Source organism: Scylla paramamosain, chromosome 10, assembly GCF_035594125.1.
Source record: "Scylla paramamosain isolate STU-SP2022 chromosome 10, ASM3559412v1, whole genome shotgun sequence".
Classification (NCBI taxonomy): domain Eukaryota; kingdom Metazoa; phylum Arthropoda; class Malacostraca; order Decapoda; family Portunidae; genus Scylla; species Scylla paramamosain.
Window position 1 is genome coordinate 25,949,432 of NC_087160.1, and position 22,192 is coordinate 25,971,623.

The 22,192-nt window shown below is 42.7% G+C and overlaps 1 protein-coding gene across 1 annotated transcript in view; it reads right to left on the reverse strand.

Annotated features, from left to right (window-relative positions):
- LOC135104544 (sodium-dependent neutral amino acid transporter B(0)AT3-like) overlaps positions 1 to 22,192 on the reverse strand; it is a 76,996-nt gene that overhangs the window by 6,108 nt on the left and 48,696 nt on the right. The window contains exons 7-13 of the mRNA XM_064012118.1: positions 21,868 to 22,029; positions 18,870 to 18,980; positions 9,131 to 9,332; positions 5,097 to 5,275; positions 3,896 to 4,097; positions 2,436 to 2,595; positions 794 to 914 (exon numbers count right to left, since the gene is read on the reverse strand). Of these exons, the coding sequence (XP_063868188.1) occupies positions 794 to 914; positions 2,436 to 2,595; positions 3,896 to 4,097; positions 5,097 to 5,275; positions 9,131 to 9,332; positions 18,870 to 18,980; positions 21,868 to 22,029 (1,137 nt within the window). The remainder of the gene's footprint in view (positions 1 to 793; positions 915 to 2,435; positions 2,596 to 3,895; positions 4,098 to 5,096; positions 5,276 to 9,130; positions 9,333 to 18,869; positions 18,981 to 21,867; positions 22,030 to 22,192) is intronic.

The following is a 22,192-nucleotide window of genomic DNA, read 5'->3' on the forward strand; positions in this document are numbered from 1 at the left end:
AGGGCGAGAAAGGAGGCTGATTGGGCGGGAGGGACAGGGAGGGCGAGACTGACAAGATACTGAAGGACGAGGAAAGATGCAGTGGGCGGGAAGGGAAGGCTTGAGTGACCGGGAGGACGGGAGAGCGATGGTAACAGATGAGATGCAAGGAGCGGAAGGAAGGACGTTTCGAGTGGGTGGAGGGCGGGAAGAGACACTATCATGTGGACCGTATTCTGAAACAGTTCCACGCCGCACCTCCGCTACTTCTAAAAGGGTCAAGTTGAAGCCTCATGGGTTTATAAGGGTGTTTTTTACGATTCCAGTGACATATTAACCCATTTTTTTACATTATTAATAGGAGAAATACTATTGAGAACCAGGCTAATCATCTCTATGGCCTTGGAAAATAGTCGTGGCGAGAGAGAGAGAGAGAGAGAGAGAGAGAGAGAGAGAGAGAGAGAGAGAGAGAGAGAGAGAGAGAGAGAGAGAGAGCAGAGCGTTTTAGAATACAAGCCTATGAACGAAGAACATCCATCAAAATGTCTACGCAAACTAATATAGTCTCACACCCCCCCAAAAAAAAAAAAAAAAGAAAAAGGAAAACGCGAAAGAAAACGAGATGAAACAATACGTAACGATGATAAACGCACGTAACCCTTATAGCAACGAACGAAACTTGCCATCACCCCCTAATAAAAAAAAAAAAAAGGAAAACGAAAAAAAAAAAAAAAACGAGATGAAATAATGCATAAAGGAGGAAAGGAACGAAACTTGCTGCTTTACATAATGCTTACTTTTCTTGTTGCTTTACCTGCTTGATGATAGAGGCGAGGAGGATGGTGAGCATGACAGCAGGGGACACGTACTTCCAACACGCGAGGAAGAAGCTGTGAGGTCTGCTGCCAATCATAAGTTCGATGTCATCACTGAACCTAAGGAAGGCAGTCAGGGAGGTTAGGTTAGGTAAGGAGAGCGGAGGCAGCCACAGTAATTAGAGCAGTCTTGTGGAAGGGAGAGGAAGGTACAGGGGCGGATGAGCAGGGGGAGTGAGGGTGGTAGGGGGAAGGAGAAGGGGTCAAAAAAGGTTAATTTGAAGTAGGAGGGAGGGAGGGAGGGAAGGGGAAAAGAGAAAGGCAGGAAGGGAGAAGAGAGGGAAGGATGATGGAAGTAGGAGGAGGAATGGAAGGTGGGGGATATGAAATGAAGAGAGAGAGAGAGAGAGAGAGAGAGAGAGAGAGAGAGAGAGAGAGAGAGAGAGAGAGAGAGAGAGAGAGAGAGAGAGAGAGAGAGAGAGAGAGAGAGAGAGAGAGTAACAAAAACGAAAAAAAATGAATGAGAGAAAGCAAGAAAAAGAAATGGGTGAATGTGTAAAAATGAGAATGGAAGGAAAAGGAAGAAAGGGAAAGAAGAAAGATAGAAGCAAGAAACAGAAGATAAAAAAAGAATAAGAGGAGGGAAGGAAAGGAAACAACAAACAGGAAGGAAGGAAGCAAGGAAAAATTAAGAATGAGGCAAGCAGGAAGGAAAGAAGAGGGAAATGAAGAAGCCGAAAGAAAAAGAAAGGAAGCAAGGAACAAAGAGAGAAGGGGAGGAAGTAGGAATAAAAGAAAGAATTGCACACTTGATCACCATTATTCTTACTGGTGTCTCGTAACTCGTGTGACCTTTGTGTGACCTGATATAACCTCTTCTGGTGACCTTTAAAGTGCGACATGTGACGTTTTTGTACAGAATGACCTTCCTGACCTTTAACCTAACTTAACCTAACCTAATTTGTCTTAACCTAACCTAACCTAACTTAACCTAACCTAACCTAAAATGTGACCTCTAAAAGTACCATATGACTTTGATCTGACCTTGAAACGATCATCTGATGCCTTTCTGATCGTCTCTAGCCTTGGAATGACCTTTTGGTATTAAAATTCCCCTTATCCTTAGCAATATCTATTAGCGGTGACTTCAGATTTTAACACCCTTTGGCACTGCAACTGTATATCGCCTGGAAGAAATCTGCACCTTGAAATTCCCTTCTGTTGATTCTCCATTTGGGACTTGGAAGCGAATTCTGTTGTTTGTAGTAGGAAGAATGCATTAACTAAACGTTTACCTGTCTTTCATTATTGGTTTATTTATTTATTTATTTATTTATTTATTTTACTTGTGAAGGAGACTAGACAAGGATACAAAAATAGGAAAGAGAGAGAGAGAGAGAGAGAGAAAGAGCGAAAAAAAACCCCGCATAACTTGCCCGCTTGCCTCTACAACAATAACTACAAAAAAAAAAAAAGAAAAATAGAGAGAATGACAAGAAAAAAAAAAAAAGGGTCAATATAATTCTTGAGGCGTCTCGATACCTCAACTTTCGAAACAGTTCAAGTCGCAGGAAGGAAAAAAAGGAAAGACGAACACAAACACGGTACATAGCTTGGGCATTCACCTCCCCTATGGCTCACCTGCGCAGGCCGTACACGTAGGAGACAGAGACGCACTCGAAGAAAGCCACGATGAGCAGGGGGATGTTGCCGGAGAAGTCGTCGAAGAGGATGAAAACGTAATTGCCGGCGCCGTGAGCGAAGGCCATGCTGATCGCGCAGCACACGGAGCAAGCCAGCGCTGCGGGGCGAGGAAGAGGGAGGCAGTGAGGGCGTGGAGGGAGTGGCAGGGAGTGAATAAGGAGGAGGAGGAGGAGGAGGAGGAGGAGGGGGTGCAAGTGGGAGAGTGGGGCTTTTTTTTTTTTATGCTTTTACACAACGTTTGCGTGCCGCGTCCTCCTCCTCCTCCTCTTCCCCCCTCTTCTTCCTCCTCCTCTTCCTCATTTCACGCACGTCTTCCCTCACTTGTTATTCATCCATATCGCTGCATATCACACGTTTTCTAAATTTTCCTACATTTGCTTGTCACATGTCCACTGCTACCTCCCCCCCTTCCCTCTCTCTCTCTCTCTCTTTCCCTCTCATCTTCCTCCTTTGCCACCACCACCACCACCACCGCCGCCACCATCACCAGCACCTCCCTGTCAGGCCCTCCACCTCTTCTGTCACTCGCACGACCCTCGCCACACTATCGTTTCTTGTTATCCACGCGTCCTGTCACTCTGTCACCGGGCCTGACGTTCCCGCACCTCCACCCTCACCTCTCCCTCCCTCATCTCCCGTCCTCACTTTCCCTCTTCCCTTTCCGATCTCTCTCTCTCTCTCTCTCTGTTTTTTTTTCGTTTGTCCCTTTTTCCCCTCTTCTCAGTCCTCTTTCTCTTCCTCCTTCTTCGCTCATTTACTTTTTCAGCCTTTCTACTTTGTTCTATTTTGCTCCTCATAGTCCTCCTCCTCCTTCGCTTCTTTTCAGCGTCTCAAGCTCCCTTCCTTCTTCTCTCCTTTCCTTTCTCAACCCTCTCCAGTGCCTTTTACCTCCCTCAGCACCCTTTTTTTTCTCCTTTCCTCCCTCAACTCTTCTTTTACTCACAATTCTCCTCCCTCCCTTCTCTTCCTCCTCTTTCTCCTCCTCCTCTTCCTCCTCCTTCTCCTCATCCGTTTCTTTCCTTCCCTCTCAACCTTCCTCATTCTTCGCCTTTTTCCTCCCACTTAGTTCTCTTTCTTAGCCACTTTACTCTGTCAGGTCTCCTCTTCCTCCTCCACTCCCTTATCTGCCAGCCTCTCTTTCTCCCTCGTCTCATACTTAGGACCATATTCTGAAACACTTCCGCGCTGCACCTCCACTATGTACTTTCAAAAGACTCTACGGGCGGAAGTTACAAGAGGTTTTAAAGGTGTTTCTATGATTCTCTTGACAGATTAACAAGATTTGTACGTTATTAACTGGAAAACACTCTTGAAAACTCGGCTAATCATCTCTGTAACCTTGGAAAATGGTCGTGGTGAGAGAACGGACGGTTTCTGAGTACTGCTTTTACACTCACCGGTCAGAATCTCCTTGCGAATGTTAGGGAAAACTTTGAGGTCCACGATGGAAGTGATGACGCCCTCCAGCGTGCCGAACTCCGAGTCGATACCGAGCGTGAAGAGCATGAGGAAGAAGAGCACGGACCAGAAGGGCGCCCACGGGAACTGGTTGATGGCCTCCGTGAACACGATGAAGGCGAGTCCTGTCCCTGAGGCTGACTGTGTGGGCATGCGCGAGACAGACGAGGGTTGTGAGTGGTGGTTAGGCTAGGTTTAGGTGTTGGGTGTATGTTTTGCAGGGTTTGGTTAAGTTGAGTTAGGTTAGGTTTGGTTCTGCTACATTAAGCTAGGTTTGATTCTGTTGCGAGCAGAGGTGTAAGCGAGAAAGGTAGATGCTATGGACGGTTGGTTATGTTAGATTAGGTTAGTTTAGATTTAGGTTTTAGGTTTATGTTATACTTAGTTTGGTTGTACTATAGCAAGGAAAGGGGTGGGCAAGAAGGACAGAAGTTATGAATGGTGGTTAGGTTAGGTTAGGTTAGGTTAGGTTTAGGTGTTAGGGTAATGTTGTACTAAGTTTCGTTGTTCTCTAGCGAGGAGAGGTGTGGCCGAGACAGACAGAAGTTGTGAATGGTGATTATGTTAAATCAAATTAAATTAGGTTAGGTTACGCTTGCATTACCTAAAGGATGCTGGAAGAAGGAGATTATACAAACAAAAAAGGGAAACGTAAATAGAGAAAAACAAGAAAAGAAAAGGGTAAAAAATAATCTTACCGGTCAATTACGTCTAGTAAAAGAAAAATCGATACATTCTACAGGTGAGTCAATCAACAGGTAGCTACTGAGGGAGTGCGAATTTGGAAACAAACAAGAAGAGAAAAAACTATTGGAAAAATCTTATTCCTCAATTGTGCGTTACGTAAGTCAGATTAACCCTTTCACAGGAATATGCAACTATTCAGAAGACCAGAAGTAATGTATGAAATATTTACAAGCATCTACAAGAGACAAGGGGATTAAAGATAATAGATTTTGCAATTTCTGGCCAGTACACTGTTTAGAGGTGGCTGCAGAACAAAAAAAAAGATGTCTCAGAGCGGTTAGTAAACAAGAAAAGATGCGCCAAATAGCAGTGGAAGGGTTAACACGTTCTTCAGGTGAATTTGTGAACAGGTGGTCATAAGTGACTAGCGAGGGAATGACTGGCAAGACTCACATTCCTCAGCGTCTCCTGCAGGTCACATTTCTGTAGCTCGGGGATGGTTAGGTTGGTGCCGTCAGTCAGCAGGACAGTGTTGGCGTCAATGGAGATCACGTCCGTTGTGTTGATCCTCTCCATCAGAATGTTGTCGTTGTTGTTGATGCATTCCTCGTACTCCATGTGTGCCTTGAAACCTGAACGGAAGAAGAGACTCTCAATTAGGTGTTCTGAGACGTCTCCGCCAGTTTTTCTCACCCTTCCAGCTGCTAACTCTGTACAGTTGCCTTATTCGTCCATTTATGGAGTATGCTTCACATGTCTGAGAGGGAGGTGGGGTTCTACTCATATCGCTCTTTTTAGACAAGGTGGAATCAAAAAGTTTTCGTCTTATCAACTCCTCTCCTCTAACTGACTGTCTTCAGCCTCTTTCTCATCGCTGCAATGTTGCATCTCTTGCTATCTTCTACCGCTATTTTCATACTGACTGCTCTTCTGATCTTGATAACTACATGCGTCCCCTCCTCCCGCGGCCTCGTTGCATAAGACTTTCTTCTTTTTCTCACCCCTATTCTGTCCACCTCTTTACTGCAATAATTAATAAGTATTCTCAATCATTCATCCCTTTCTCTGGTAAACTCTGGAAGTCCCTGCCTGGTTTTGTATTTCCATCTTCCTATGACTTGAACTCCTTCAAGAGCGAGGTTTCAAGACACTTATACTTTAATTTTTGACTACCGCTTTAGACCCTATTCGGGAACCGGCATTTCAGTGGGCCTTTTTCTTTGGATTTTTGTTGCCCTTGGCCGGTGTCCCTCCTACATAAAAGAAAAAAAAAAAATGATGTACATGTTCAGTCTACACGCAGCTTCCCACTTTCCCTCATCACTTCTCTGCTGCTATTAAATTTTCTACGTTTTCTGTTTGTATGCCTTGAAACCTAACTAACAGGAAGGAAACGCTCAGTGCTCATTTAGTCCACAATCAATCTGCACACAGCATCTGCTCTTCGTCTCTCTGCAGCTTTTAAGTTCATGCAGAGTTTTGGTGTTGGTTTCGTTAAATTTTTCAATGTTTTCTATTTGTGTTCTTTGAAATCTGACAGGAACAAGCCACTCTCAGTCGACATTCAATCCACACACGTCTTCTCTCTTTTTCACTTCTCTAGAGCTTTTGTTAAGTTCATGTAGAGTTTTGATATTGGTTTTGTTAATTTTTTCTGCGTTTTCTATTTGTGTTCCTTGAAATCTGACAGGAACAAACCACTTTCAGTCTATATTCAGTCCACACACAGCTTCCTACAGTCCTCGTCACTTCTTTGTGGCTTTTGTTTATTAGATGTACAGTTTTGGCGTTGGTGTTACGCTTTCTAACAAGCCTCACTTTAATTCTACATATTTTTTTTAGTCCCTCGTCAGTGCCCTGTGTCTTACGTTTCACCTTTTACGCTTTGTTCATTGTCATCTGTGTTCTTATTCTTAAATTTATTATGGGAATTTTGTTAACTCTCTTATTTTTATCTTTTATTGATATACTTGAAGTGATTTTAGTTCTGATTTCCCTCTTTTCACTTTCCTAAAGGTAAAATTCCTGCCGTGTAGAAATCGTGGCATTTATTCAGCGATTCATATGTGGGATTGTTTCTTTAGATCGTGAGCAAGAAGCGAAATGTTTACCTGATAATCTGACCTGTCTTTCATCTTGCTCCGTTTATGCCTCGCGGTGCTCTAAACTCTGACCTTCATGCATCTGTCAGTCATTCTCGTCTCGTCTACCCAGTCTTCATTATATGCCCCGTAATCTACCCAGCCCCGCCTCAGCCCACCTTTGTTTCACCTGCTTAGTCTGTGTCATAGCTTGTGTGCTGTCACCTCCCATTGCCTTCCTCCGCACCATTAATACTCTTCCGTTACTTTCTTCTATTCTCTCCTTACTTTTACATCATCTATATTTTTTTTTGTTAATTTATTTCGCTTCATTCATGCTTTTTCATTTACTTGCTTACGTGTCATATCCTCCTTTTACTTCCTTGCACGTCACCTATATCTTTTTATTACTTTCTTCCGTGTATTTGTGTCTTTCATTTATTGTATCCTATCTTTATACTTTCTCGTTATCTTTCCATTACTTTCTTCCTCGGTATTTATGTCTTCTTTTCTTAACTGTCTTCTATCTCTATACCCCCTTGTTAATTTTTCATTACTTTCTTCCATAGTATTTGTAACTTTCATTTATCGTCTCTTGCCTCTATACCTCCTTGTTATCTTCCTTCACATCATTCGTACCTTCCCTCGCCACCACCTTTCCCAACAATACGCCACACAGTAAACAAGACAACCTCACTATCTTACACAGCTTCTTTCACAGATGCCTTCATAAACTGCCTTTACAGTAGGCACCTGCCAAAACGATAATTACTCCCAGTGAGGTCTAAAGCACTGGATCAGGGGGTGCTGTGAACTTATCATTAAATCCAGCTGTGACCTTACTCAACGTTTCCCTTTGTTTCACAACACAAGGGGGCAGTCACAGCCTGCCCTCTAAATACAACTCTCTTCCTTTACACAAAACTACAAGCATCTAATTACACACACACTCTTCACTCAAAGTTCAAAATTATCACGGCGACTCCTACACCAGCCTCGGAGTCCCCATCTGGAGAGGAGACAACAAATATCCCCAGGTCGGATATCCCTGCAAGATAACCTTTACAGCATATATAAGTACAATACACACACCAGTTCCAGTAACATCTGTACCACATCACAGCAATTTACAGAGTGCTACAATGTATTCCAGACCTTTCCAAAACTCGCTAATAAAACTTACACATTTCAACATTCTCACCACCTTTGCACTCCTTCCAGTGATATCCTTTGACTCTCACAGCCCTCTACACTCACCGCAGCTTCAGAACTCGGCTCACCGCTTACACCACGCCCTCCGCAGCACCCTATGAGTCAAACAAAGCCCGTCATTTTGCCTACGTCACACGCCCTCCTCCTGTTAGAGTCCGCTTGCGTCAGCCGTGGTGTAGGAGCACTTTCCTGTCCTCTCTCTCTCTCTCTCTGTTCGTCACTCTCTTTCTACCCAACCCTTTCCTCTTCCTTTCCAATTTTAACTCCTTTCTTTTACTCTATCTTACTCTTCCTCCTCTTCTGTACTTTTTTTGTCAATGCCTTCTTTCTTCTTTCTCTCCTCCTTTTCTTTCTCTTCCTCCCTCTCTCCCTCCCTCCACTTCCTCCCTCCCTCCTTCCACTTCCTGAAATCCGCTCCACACCGCCACAATCTCAAATACGAACATAAAGGCGACGCACACACACACACACACACACACACACACACACACACACACACACACACACACACACACACACACACACACACACACACACACACACACCGTCATTACCAGTTCCAAGGTACAGGTGAGGCGTTAAACATGATTGTCTTCCCTCATTAACCTTATTCCCCTACATTTTCTCCTCCTCCTCCTCCTCCTCCTCCTCCTCTTCCTGTCCCTGTAATCTCCCTCCTCCTCTTTTCTGTCGCAGTCTTCTTCCTCCTCTTCTTCCATTTCTTCAACTATTAGCACTGCCACTGCCATTAACTCCTCCTCCTCCTTCGCTTCTTTTCCTCCTCCTCCTCCTCCTCCTCCTGTTGTATTCTTTCTCTTTCTACAACATTACCGCCACCGCCACTACCACTTCCTCCTCTTCCTCTGTCGCTCTCGTCACACACACACACACACACACACACACACAGACACACACACAGACACCCACAGATTCATTCATACTAGTCTTTTTCCTCTTCCTCTCCTCCTTTTCCTCCTCCTCCTCCTCCTCCTCCTCCTCTTCCTCCTCCTCATTCTCCTCCTCCTCCTCCTTCTCCTCTTCTTTCTCCTTATTCTTGGTTTTATCACCTCTATTTTTTCGTACTGTGATCCTTTTTTAATCCACATCCTCATTTACTCAGTCTTCTTATATCCACACACACACACACACACACACACACACATACACACACACACACACATAGACAACCCTCACCTAACACAGAGAAGACGACGACAGCGGCGAAGATGGCGGTGCAGCAGTTGATGAGTCCACACACCACAGCGTCGCGGAAACAGTTGTTGTGTACCGGGTTGTAGGACGAGAAGGCGATGAGGCCCCCGAACGCCAGGCCCAGGGAGAAGAAGATTTGCGTGCCTGCCTCTAACCACACCGTCGGGTCCAATATTTTCGTCCACTGTAGGGAAGGAAAGAAAGGTTTATGCACTGAAGGATGGCAGGATGATAGGTGTGACAGGATGCAGAAGATAAGAGACTAATGTTCTTTGTATCTTTAAGCACTGTTCGTAGGTTTATGCACTGAAGGAGGGCATGGTGATAGCTGTGACAGGATGCATAAGACTCATGTTCTTTCTTAGTTCGTATTCTTAAGCACTTTGTTTCCAATAGTTTTGTACACTGTAGGGAAGAAAAGAGGGGAGGTTTACGCACTGAAGGAGGGCAGGATGACAGGCGTGACAGGATTCAGAAGACAAAGACTCATGTTCTTTCGTAGTTCGTATTCCACTTTCAGAATCCACTTGTATACAAATTATGCAGTCCCTCATCTCTTCTCTGTGCCTTGTGTTTAGTTCATGTACAATTTTGGTGCTTGTGTGGTTATATTTTCTTTTTATGTGCCTTGAAACCTGCCCGGAAGAAGACGAGCCACTCTCAGTTCACATTGAGCCCACGCACAACTTCTCACTGTCACTCGCCACTTGTCTATGGCTTGTGTTTAGTCCGTATGCAGTGCTGTTGCTGGTTTTGTTAAATTTTCTACGTTTCCCACTTGTGCGTATTGAAGCCTGTCAGGGGCAAGTCACTCGTCCACTTTGTTCAGTTCTCAAAGGTCACAGTGATGATTAGTTGTGTTTCTTTGAGGGTCTTTGGTATTACTGGTGCAGAATTCTTGTCAAGCTATCACTAGAAACATGAAAGCATCCTTGAAAACCCTAATTATTTCCACTAGGGTCTTTCAAAGTTGTCGGAGACACTTTTGCTCCCTCAGAAGGATTCCTTTTAAAGGTTACAGAGATGATGAGTCTAGTTCTCTTAGCTATTTTCCCAACCGATGATAAGGAATTCCTCTCAAAACCATCACAGACTATCGCTAGAATCATGCATCTTGAAAGTCCCAGTAACTCCCACTAAAGACTTTTGAAAGTAGTGGAGATGAGAGGCCGGAACATTAGATAACAGAGTCCGGGGTAAGTGATGACTGCTGATCCGCTGTGATGACCTCTCAAAGAAACAGTCGAAGAAACGAATTAGGAAAAAAAAAAAGGATAACTGAAGGATTTTTAAGGGACTCTAAAGGATTTGAAACAGCTGTCATAGGACTTCTGGCTTACTACGCTGCTGAAGGATGGAAAGAAGGAAAGAAAGAAGGAAGGAGGGGATTAGTGGGTCTTAGGGTAAAGAAAAGTGAGTGAGTGAGAGAGTTTGTGATGAACATGAGAGGAAATGAAGGCGAGAGAAAAATGGCGTTGTGTAAGTGATGGGGTGACGAAGGAGGAGGAAGAAGAGGAGGAGGAGGTCATGGTGGTAGTGGTGGTGGAGGAGGTGGCAAGGTTAGAGTAAGGCTGTAAGAGAGAAGAAAAGAGAGATGGAGGGACGGATGGAGGGAGGGAAGGAGGGAGGGAGGTGCATGTTGTATGACTGAGGTGGTAATGGAAGTAGGGAGGGAGGGAGGGAGGGAAGGAGGGAAGGAAGGAGGGAGAAAAGGTAAAGATCAAGGAGTGAAGGCGACGAAAGAGGAATGATGGAGGAAAAATGCGTTGAGAGATAGATAGATAGATAGATAGATAGATAGATAGATAGAGAGAGAGAGAGAGAGAGAGAGAGAGAGAGAGAGAGAGAGAGAGAGAGAGAGAGAGAGAGAGAGAGAGAGAGAGAGAGAGAGAAGGGAAATGATTTTGGAGTATTGAAGTATTGAAGGAAGGAAAAAAGGAAGTAAGGAAGGAATTTACTAAGAAAGAGGAAGAAGAAGAGGAGGAAGGAAGGGAAGGAAGGTGTTGGATTGGAGGAAGGTCTTCTTGTCACCTGCCTTCCTTCCTGTGCCTTTGATCTTGAGAAGGAGGAGGAGGAGGAGGAGGAGGAGGAGGAGGAGGAGGAGGAGGAGGAGGAGGAGGAGGACCAGGAAGGAGAATAAAAATAAGAGGAAGAGAAGAATATAAAGAATGAAAATAAAGTGTTCACTACTACTACTATTACTACTACTATTACCACCACCACCAACACCACCACAACTACTACTACTACTACTACTGCTACTACTACTACTACTACTACTACTACTACTACTACTACTACTACTACTACACCTCAGCTATCCCTTGATGTTTCGTTATTGTTTTGTCACGCGTCTTCATATTTTCCAATTTTCCGATACTCTCTAGTCTATGACGCTTTTACTTAGCTACTGCGTTCCCCGATATTCGTTGATCCATCCCGATATTCTGTGAAGGCTCCCGATTTTTCTGCAGCACATTCTGTTTTTTCTGTTGTACCTCCCGATTTTTTTCTGTAGCACCTTCCGATTTTTTTCTCTGTGACGTGCCCTGTTATGTTGAAATCCGCCTCGATATTTCGCGTTTCACTTCTTCGTGTGACGCAGCGCTAATGGTTCTCTTTCCCCGCCGTCACCTACAGTTTTTCCTCCGCCAGGCGTGTGTGTGTGTGTGTGTGTGTGTGTGTGTGTGTGTGTGTGTGTGTGTGTGTGTGTGTGTGTGTGTGCGCGAGTTAAAATCGAGTACGTGTTCATGTGCGTATGTATATTGAACGTATGTTTGTATGTATGCGTGTATTTATGTGGAGAGAGAGAGAGAGAGAGAGAGAGAGAGAGAGAGAGAGAGAGAGAGAGAGAGAGAGAGAGAGAGCAAACCAAAGTCAAGGAATAAAATAAAATAAAAGCCCTCTTAGCTTTCTTGTAAAAAAAAAAGTAAAAAAAAAATTCCAAATAAAAAAACACGGAACAAAAAGATACCAGGAAATAAAAGAGAGAAAAAGAGGAAAAAAAAAAAAAATCTGCGGCTCTTAAAGTTACAGTGGGCAGTAAATTTTCTTATTGCCCCGAAAAAAAGAAAAAAAAGTAGAAGAGAAAAAGAGAGAAAGAGAGGACCATATTACAGACTGCAGAGAGAGAGAGAGAGAGAGAGAGAGAGAGAGAGAGAGAGAGAGAGAGGGACGGGAGGGTGTGACGTCAGACTTCAGAGAGGGAGGGGGGCAGAGAAGGGGACAGTGGGAGGAGGCATGTGGTGTGTGGTAAGGCAGGGCAGGGGTCTGGAGTGTGCGCGGCTAAGGTTGCGTGGCAGTCTTGGGCCAGGCACCTTTAACCGCACCACAACTCCATACCCGCGCCCCTTTGTCCGGTTTATGTTATCGATTACCTCTGCCATTACCGATTCATTAAAGTTTGGCTTACTGGCTGCCTGCTCTTGTTTTCTCGCGTCATCGCCTCGCCGCCAGATACTCGAGCGGACCGTGTTCTCAAGCGTCCCGGCCTCCTGTCCTTGGCTGGCTGCTTTGTCCCGGCTTTAGTGGAAGTTATTGTGGCTTCCTACGATGCCTTTTCTTTTTCGTGATTGTATTGATAGTATAGCAATCTCCACTGTGTTTTGGCGTTTCTCTTGATATTTTAACAATCTCTAAGGTATTTTTATGGTTCTATAGGATTTTATTTCATGATTCTGTCGATGGTTTAATAAACTCTAGGGTGTTTTCATGATTCTGTTGATAGTTTAGCAATCTCCTCTCTGTTTTCGCGTTTCTGTTGATAGTTTAACAATCTCTAGGTTATTTTCATGATCCTATATTTTTTTTTCATGATTCTATCGATAGTTTAACAATCTCTAGATTTTTTTTTTTCATAATTCTATTGATAATTTAGCAATCTCTAGGGTATTTTTTCAAAATCATATTGATAGTTTAATAATCTTTAGGTTTTTTTTTTTTCATGATTCTGTTAAAAGAACATCTTCATGATTTTGATCATAATTCAGCCAATCTTCTATTCATAAACTGCTTTCAACAGGCATCAGTGAAAGTTACTTTGCTTTTTAGTGATACTTTAACAAGTGTTCCTTATCTCTAATAGAATTGTCAGGCTTTCAAGGGTGTTAGAACGATTACTGGTAGTTTAACAAGGATTCTGCATTATCATAGGCAAGAAGCACTCATGGGAAGGCGATTACTTATTTTATTATTTATTTTAAAGATAATCCCAACTACCCAAAGCGTTTCACAGTACAGAGCAAAGTATAATGATACAAAGAAGTTCTCTTGTCTATCCGGCCTTGAAACGTGACACCTGTGGTAAAAAAATAAAAATAGAAAATAAATAAATAAAATAAATAAATATAAATAAAATAAATAAAAATTACACGAAGAAAACGTTGAAACTTGGAAAAAAAGGTAATAATAGTAATAATGATAAAAGCGATAATGGTAATAATGAGTCACATACAAGCACATAAAACAAAAAAAAAAAAAAATCAATAGTAGACAGGGATCGTAATGTGACTTCTGCGGCACATTTCAAGAGCTCGCCGCCGAATCTTAGTAATGACCAAAACAGCAATGATAACAGCGCTGCTTCATTATAATTACAAGGCGTAGTAATTAATTATGTCTCCGATAAGGGGCAAATATGAAGTTTACTTTTCCGTAAGGTCTGACGCGTGGTATATATATATATATATATATATATATATATATATATATATATATATATATATATATATATATATATATATATATATATATATATATATATATATATATATATATATATATGAAATTTAGAGCAAAAGTTCCGGACAGTTTAAAAAAGTAGTAGTAGTCGTAGCAGTTGTAGTAGTAGTAGTAGTAGTAGTAATATTAGTAGTAGTAGTAGTAGTAGTAGTAGTAGTAGTAGTAGTAGTAGTAGTAGTAATATTAAAAATAATAGTAACAATAAACAGTGATAATGATAACGATCCTTCATAATATAATACATAATGTTATTTCACAAAGTCTGGTAAGATTTTTTTCGTGGCTCATAAGAAATGAGTAGAGTAAAACAAAAAAATAAAAGAGCTTAGTTTTGAAAATATGGAAAAAAAAGATAAGTTTCAACTTTTGTTTACTACATAGTACCAGTTATTAATTAACTTTGTTTGGTAAGATCCATTTTTTCCCGTGATTTTCATAACAGTCATACAAAAAGAAAAGCAGTAATCTTAAAAAAGAACAAAAGAGTAATACAGCTCAACTTCATTAGGTATATATTATAACCTGTTAATTAACTAAGTCCGCCGTAAGATCGATTTTTTCCCTGTGACTTCTATAAGTCATACAGAAAAAAAAAACAAAACACTCAGCAACTTTAGAAATGATGAAAAAACGCCAGTAACAGCTTTCCTTCATTATATATTACTACCAATGAATTAACTAATGCCTCGGTAAGATCTATTTTTTCCCCTCCATGACGTCCATAACAATAAAAAGTCACTCAGTAAACTTTGAAATAACAGTTCTATATAAAAAAAAAAAAATAGCATTAACAACTTTCCTTCAGTATATACAACAACCAATTAATTAAACAAGTCCACCGTAAGATCCATTTTTCCCCCCGTGACTTTCATAACAACAAAAAAGTCACTCTCTAAACTTGTAAATAACAATTCTAAAAAACAAAAAAAAAAACAAAACAAAAAAAAAAAAAAAAAAAAAAAAAAACACAGTAACAATTTTCCTTCAGCATATACAACAACTAATTAATTAACTAAGTCAGCCGTAAGATCCATTTTCTCCCATGACTTCCATAACAATCACGAAAAAAAAAAAAAAATAAATAAATAACAATAACAATTTACTTCCATTACAAAACACAGGCCAGTCATTAAGTAAATGCAGCGATAAGATCTAACTTCGCATGCATTTTGCCTGACGTTCTTTGCTCCGTTTTCTTTTTCTTTTTCCACTCCAGATTTTGGGAGGAAACGTGCTTACGCTAGTCCGACTTTATTTGTTAAGGAAATATGAGCCCTCCTCGCCGGCTATTTTTGTCAGGGAAGGCAGCCTATTGAATACTGAACAGGCTCAGAGGGGCAAGGTTGGTGGGGGGGAGCTGTGGGCGGGAGTGTGGGCGGGCAATGAACGTGAGGGGCGGGCGCCATGTCACGCTTCACGCCTCTGGAAGTTGTCGCGGGAAGTTGATGTGGGTGGAGGGAAGGGAAGGGAAGGGAAGGGAGGGAAAGGAAGGGGGTAGTAGGTTTAAAGCTTTTGAGAGGAAGGAAAAGATTGAAGGAAGGAAGGAAGGGAAAGAAAGGGGTGTGAGTTGGAGGAAGGAGTGAAGAGAAGAAAAGGATTGTGAAGAAGAAGGAAGAAGGGGAGAAAAGGAGTGTGGGTTGAAGGAAAGAGGAAAGAGGAAAGGATGTGAGTTGGAAGAAGGAATGAAGAAAAGAAAAGGATTATGGGTTGAAGGAAGGAAGGAAGGGAAGGGAAGGAAATGGGTGTGGGATCGTAGGAAGGAAGGAAGGAAGGAAGGAAGGAAGAAAAGGAATGGGAGATGGAGGTAGAATCGTGGAAGTGAGAGAAGAAAAGGAATATGGATTGAAGGATCGTAGAAGAAAAGAAAAAAAAAAGAAAGCAGGGAAGAAAAAGGGAAGGGATAAGATAAGGAGGAAAGGACACTAGTATCATAACAGAAAAAAAATGAATGAAGGAAGGGAAAGCACAATGCATCCTCTATATCCTCTCACAATTACAGGAGGCAGTGCACACGTATGTAGAAAAGTAAATGAGAGGAGCCAGACTTTCTACTGCCACTGATCAGCCAAGAGGAAGGAAGGAAGACTCGGTGCCTGCCTCCAGAAGCAATATCTATATCACTGAATTCTGAAGACGATCTCATACTCTCTCTCTCTCTCTCTCTCTCTCTCTCTCTCTCTCTCTCTCTTTTCCTTAATAATTTCGAGGTTAGGAATTGTGGTGGAAGAGGGAATGAAATTTTGATTTTTTTCTTCTTCGTCTTCGTTCTTTTGTGTTTCCTTAGTTTGTTGTTGTTGTTGTTATTGTTGTTGTTGCTATATTTTGTCTTTTGTTATGATTTTTTCCTTTTTTTCCCATTTTTCTTCTTCTTCCTCTTCTTTCTTATTCTCCTCCTTCTCTTTTGTCCTCCTCTTCAGAATAGGGACAGGAAATAAGGAAAAAATTGCCCTTCTTATCTCAGTTATCGTTAATCTCCTTTCCCCTACACGGACTTTCTTTTGTCTATACGATCCCTGTTACTGTTCATGTATTTCTCTATGTGATTGCGTTCTTTCAGTGGTAATACTTGAGTTACGGTGCATTTATTTACCTCTGTACGTTTTCTTTGACGTGCGAATCTCAATTACCGACTTTCTGTTTTCTTCTGCATCTTTGTTTCATTTGCGTTTCGATGTTAGTAAATGTTTAGATAGGGGGATTCTCTCTCTCTCTCCCTCTCTCTCTCTCTCTCTCTCTGGCGCCAAACAAACAGTTAAAGGTTAATTAGCACTCAAGCGAAGAATGACGTAAAGGGAGGGAAGGGAGAGGAAAAAATAATGACCCATGCCTTTCGTTTCCCATTCCGTGATCTGATTAACTGGGTAAGCTGAATTGTAAATGAAGTGTCAGTCGTCCAGTGTTGTTGTTGTTGTTTGTTGTTGTTGTTGTTGTTGTTGTTGTAGTGTCGTGCTGTGGGATGTGAAGTTTCTTGTGTTACTGCTGCTACTGGTACTGCTGCTATTGCTTATGGTATTACTACTGCTGTTACTACTACTGCTACTACTACTGCTACTGGTAATTTACTTCTACTACGCATGAAAGAAAACAAAAATAAACGCTTGCTTATCATACCGTCTTTGTTGTTGTTGTTTTTTGTTGTTGTTGTTGTTGCTGTTGTTGCTGGTGGTGATGGTGGTGGTTATTAACTTGTATATATTGAATTATTTATCTTTTCCAATTGATCTATTTAGTTATTCATTTATTTATCTATTTACTTATGTTTTACTTGCTTTGGGTCGGTTGGTTGTGTGTGTGTGTGTGTGTGTGTGTGTGTGTGTGTGTGTGTGTGTGTGTGTGTGTGTGTGTGTGTGTGTGTGTGTGTTTGTGTGTGTTTGTGTATCCCGTAATTATGCAGGAGGCGAGACTTGTATTGGCTCTCTCTCTCTCTCTCTCTCTCTCTCTCTCTCTCTCTCTCTCTCTCTCTCTGCCAACACACTCCATATCTTCCACTCAGAACGAGATTGAAACTTTGGCCAAATTTCATCTCTTTGCTCGTTCCTCCTTTCCTCCTTTATGTCAGTGAATGAGTGAGTGAATCAGTGAGTGAGTGAATGAGTGTGTGAGGGAGGGAGGGAGGGAGGGAGGGAGGGAGAGAGTGAGGAGGGAGTAAGTAATCGTGGTAGACAGTCTTCAGTCTTCCTTCCTGTCTTTCTTTCTTTCCTTCTTTCTTCCTTCTTCCCTTCAATTGTTCCTTCTTTTCTTGCTTACTCCATTATTCATTTCGTCAGTCATTTAATGCAGTCTTCATTCATTCATTTAAAGTCGGTCTTCATTCAGTCATATAGTCACGTTATTAATTACACAGTCAGTTAGCCAGTCCAGTCAATCCGTCAGTCATTCAGTTAGTCAATTAGTCAGACACTTATTCTTTTCCTTCTTCATTCAGTCATTCATTTTATCAGTCGACCACTTTAGGGATTGACTGATTGATTGATTGATTGATTGAATGACCGGAAGATCGTCTCAGTCAACCAGTTCGTCATTTAGTCAGTCGTAGAAAAGTAGTTGTCTTTATTCAAATGTGGAAATATATTTACGTAAATTCACGTATTATTTCTGTTGTTATTCCTCTGCCAAGATTCTACTCAATCTTCGTAGCTGCCAGTTCCTCCTCCTCCTCCTCCTCCTCCTCCTCCTCCTCCTTCCCGTGGTCATCCCCTCATCCAATTCCTCTTTCGTCTTGGTTCTTTTTCTCTTCCTCTTCTTCCATTCCTCTTCCTCCTCCTCCTCCTCCTCCTCCTCCTCCTCCTCTTCTTGTAGATCCTCTTCCTCGTCATCGTTTTCCTTGTACTCATCGTTATCCTCGTCCTTTCCACCACCATCACCTCCACCACCTGCAGTCGTGATGGTGGTTTAGTAATGTACCCTTTCACTCTCGTTCACTGTTATTCACGCGCGTTACTTGTGTATGCCTCTTGCTATCCACCCGCCCCTTGCTTCTCCCTCAACCGCCACACCATTCCCTCTCTCTCCCTCTCTCTCTCTCTCTCTCTCTCTCTCTCTCTCTCTCTCTCTCTCTCTCTCTCTCTCTCTCTGTGCCAACGAACGCCCCTTGTCACTGATAAACGACTACGACTAGAACTCTACGACTTTCTCTCTCTCTCTCTCTCTCTCTCTCTCTCTCTCTCTCTCTCTCTCTCTCTCTCTCTCTCTCTCTCTCTCTCTCTCTCTCTCCCCATCAACATCCCTTCCTCCCTTGATGTATACTCCTCCTCCTCCTCCTCCTCCTCCTCCTCCTCCTCCTCCTCCTCCTCCTCCTCCTCCTCCTCCTCCTCCTCCTCCTCCTCTCCCTCTCCTCCTCTTGCAAGCGACTCATCTCAATATACGTCCCCCTGCAAGTTCACACACACACACACACACACACACACACACACACACACACACACACACACACACTTGGGTATGCACGGGATGGTTGGTGTTGGTGGGTTGGTTTACTCACGTCCGGAGTGAAGAGGTGCTTGAGTCCATCCTCCATTCCTGGCAGGGTGATGCCGCGCACGAAGAATATCACCAGCACCAGGTAGGGGAAGGGCGCTGTCACGTACACTACCTAACGGAGGGAGAGAAAGGGAAGGTGTTGGTTAGGTTAGGTTAGGTTAGGTTAGATTAGGTATAGTGTACTCTATTCTTTGTTTATCTCTTAATTTTTCTTACGGTTTTTAGTTTGATTTTATATTTTTCTACGGAAGGGAGAGAAATGAAAGACGTGTGCCAAGACAGTTATGTTGGGTTAGGTTAAGTAAAGATGCATCACTGTGTACTCTATTCCTTGTTTATCAACTAATTCTTGGTACTGTTTTTCGTTTAATGATTTTATACGAAAGAGGACAGAGCAAGAAAAGCCGTGGGTTAGGTTAGCTTAGATTAGGTTAGATTAAGCAAAGATGCACCACTGAGTACTCCATTCCCTGTGTATCTATTATCTTTTAGTACTATTTTTCGTTTAATGATTTTATGCGATAGGGAACAGAGGAAGGAAAGCCGTGGGTTAGGTTAGCTTAGATTAGGTTAAATTAAGCAAAGATGCACCACTGAGTACTCCATTCCTTGTGTATCTATTATTTTTTAGTACTATTTTTCGTTTAATGATTTTATACGATAGGGAACAGAAGAAGGAAAGCCGTGGGTTAGTTAGGTTAGATTAGGTTAGGAAACGATACGTCATTGAGTACTCCATCACTAGTTTATTAATTTTCAGTATTGTTTTTCATTTAGGAAGGAGAGCAGAGGAAGAACAGTGTTGCGATACAGTATGTGTAGGATTAAAGGTGTTTTGAATACTGCAGGTGTGAAATTAAAGGTGTATTAGGCATAGCAGGTCACAAAATAAAGGTGTTTTGGGAATAGCAGTTGCATAATTGAACTTTTTTTGTGGCTATGACAGGTGCAAAATTTAAGGTGCTTTTGGGAATAACAGGTGCCAAATTAAAAGCATTTGTAGTGGAACAGATGCAAAATAAAGATGTTTTGGATAAAATAGGTACCAAATTAAAGGTGTTTGGTGAAGAACAGGTGTCAGATTAGAAGTGTTTTTGGGTAGAACAGGTACCAAATTAAAGATCTTATAGGGTAGAACAGCTGCAAAATTAAGGATGTTTGAGTATACCAGATATCAAATTAAACATATTTTGGGAATCACTGATGTCAAAATAAAGACGTTTTGGAAATCACAGTTGTGAAAGTGAAGGTTTTTTGGACAGGTGTTTTAAATCACTAAGAATCTCCGGCGCCATTATGAGAACCTTAAGAACAGGTGGTGGAGTCTTAGGTTCAGTAGGTGGTGCGTATGACCCGGAAACGCCTGGAAACGTAAGGGCAGGTGGGGTGTGAATGAGGAGGAGGGAGGGAAGGCGGAAGTGCTTAATGCTTCTATGATTTATTCTTGCGTGGAATGAATGAGGTGAAAATGAGAATGTGATTACCTTGATTAGTAAATGATGATGCGGCCCAGGTGTGTGTGTGTGTGTGTGTGTGTGTGTGTGTGTGTGTGTGTGTGTGGAGAGAGGATGAAAAGTGCAAGGGAAAAAGTCGAGGGATAGAAACTCATTTTCCTTCCCTGGTTTTACGATCGTCCCTTCTCATCAGAGCCCAGGTCGAAAGAGAGAGAGAGAGAGAGAGAGAGAGAGAGAGAGAGAGAGAGAGAGAGAGAGAGAGAGAGAGAGAGAGAGAGAGAGAGAGAGAGAGAGAGAGAGAGAGAGATACCCCCTTCCAGCTTCACTCCCTTCTCTCCATTAAACCTCTCCACCTTCTGCTTTTCACACCATCTCCACTCTCCCTCCCAAGCTTCTGTCACGCCTCCCTCATACATTCACGTCCTCTTAACACGCTCTCCACATTCTTAACACCTCGTCCTCCCCAGCCTAACCTTCATACCTCTTTTAGGACTCCCCCTCCTCTTCCTTCTCCTCCATTCTCTCACCAACACTCCACAAAGCTCCAGTTTTCCACCATCTTATCTTCGCAGTCTCTCTCTCTCTCTCTCTCTCTCTCTCTCTCTCTCTCTCTCTCTCTCTCTCTCTCTCTCTCTCTCTCTCTCTCTCTCTCTCTCTCTCTCTCTCTCTCTCTCTCTCTCTCTCTCTCTCTCTCTCTCTCTCTCTCTCTCTCTCTCTCTCTCTCTCTCTCTCTCTCTCTCTCTCTCTCTCTCTCTCTCTCTCTCTCTCTCTCTCTCTCTCTCTCTCTCTCTCTCTCTCTCTCTCTCTCTCTCTCTCTCTCTCTCTCTCTCTCTCTCTCTCTCTCTCTCTCTCTCTCTCTCTCTCTCTCTCTCTCTCTCTCTCTCTCTCTCTCTCTCTCTCTCTCTCTCTCTCTCTCTCTCTCTCTCTCTCTCTCTCTCTCTCTCTCTCTCTCTCTCTCTCTCTCTCTCTCTCTCTCTCTCTCTCTCTCTCTTCTGCAGTATTGTCCATCTTTTAACCTTCTCACTGCAACACAGTTTTTCTTTGATCACCAACAGTTGTTTAGATACATTTATTTTTGTACTAAACTCTCTTAATGTTTTTGTAGTCTGAAAAAAAAGACGAAATTAACCTGTTCTCCGTCTGTTTTGCCTCCTCTTTCTCCACGTCAATAATTCTTACAGTACTTTGGAGGTTGATGACGTTCTTAAGCCCTAGTCTCTTTCCTACCTACCTTCACCTACCTCACGTTACTATCAGCTTCCTCTTTCCTACCTCCTCCTACCTCACGTTACCTCCAGTTATCTTTTTCTTACTTTCATCCCTTTTCCCTTTCTTAATCTTCCTCTTTCTTACCTCCAACTGCCTTTCTTGCCTCCATCTACCTAATGTTACCTCCAGCTCCCTCTTTCCTACCTCCACTCACCACACGTTACCTCCAAATACCTCTTCCTCCCTCCACCCACTTCACGTTATCTCCAACTACGTCTACCTTACGTTGCCTCCACCTTCCTCTTTCCTTCCTCCATCTTCCCCAGCGGCACTCACCTTGCCGGAGGAGGCGATGCCCTTGGCCATGCAGAGGTAGGTGAGCACCCACGCTATGATGAGGCACAGAGCGATCTTCCAGTTGAATTTTTCCGGGTGGTTGATGTCCGGCGAGATGTCCAGTGTGTCTCTGTACCAGAAGTACTCCGTCGGGCTGCTCTTCTGCGGGAGGAAGGAGAGAGGAGGCGCGTCAGGTTGGGTTGTGGACTGAGGCTTGAGAGAGGGGAGTGAAGCGGGGGGATGCGAGGAGTATGTACTATTGTTGCTGATACCACTGTTGCTGGTAATGCTGCTGCTGCTGCTGCTACTGCTACTATTACGACTA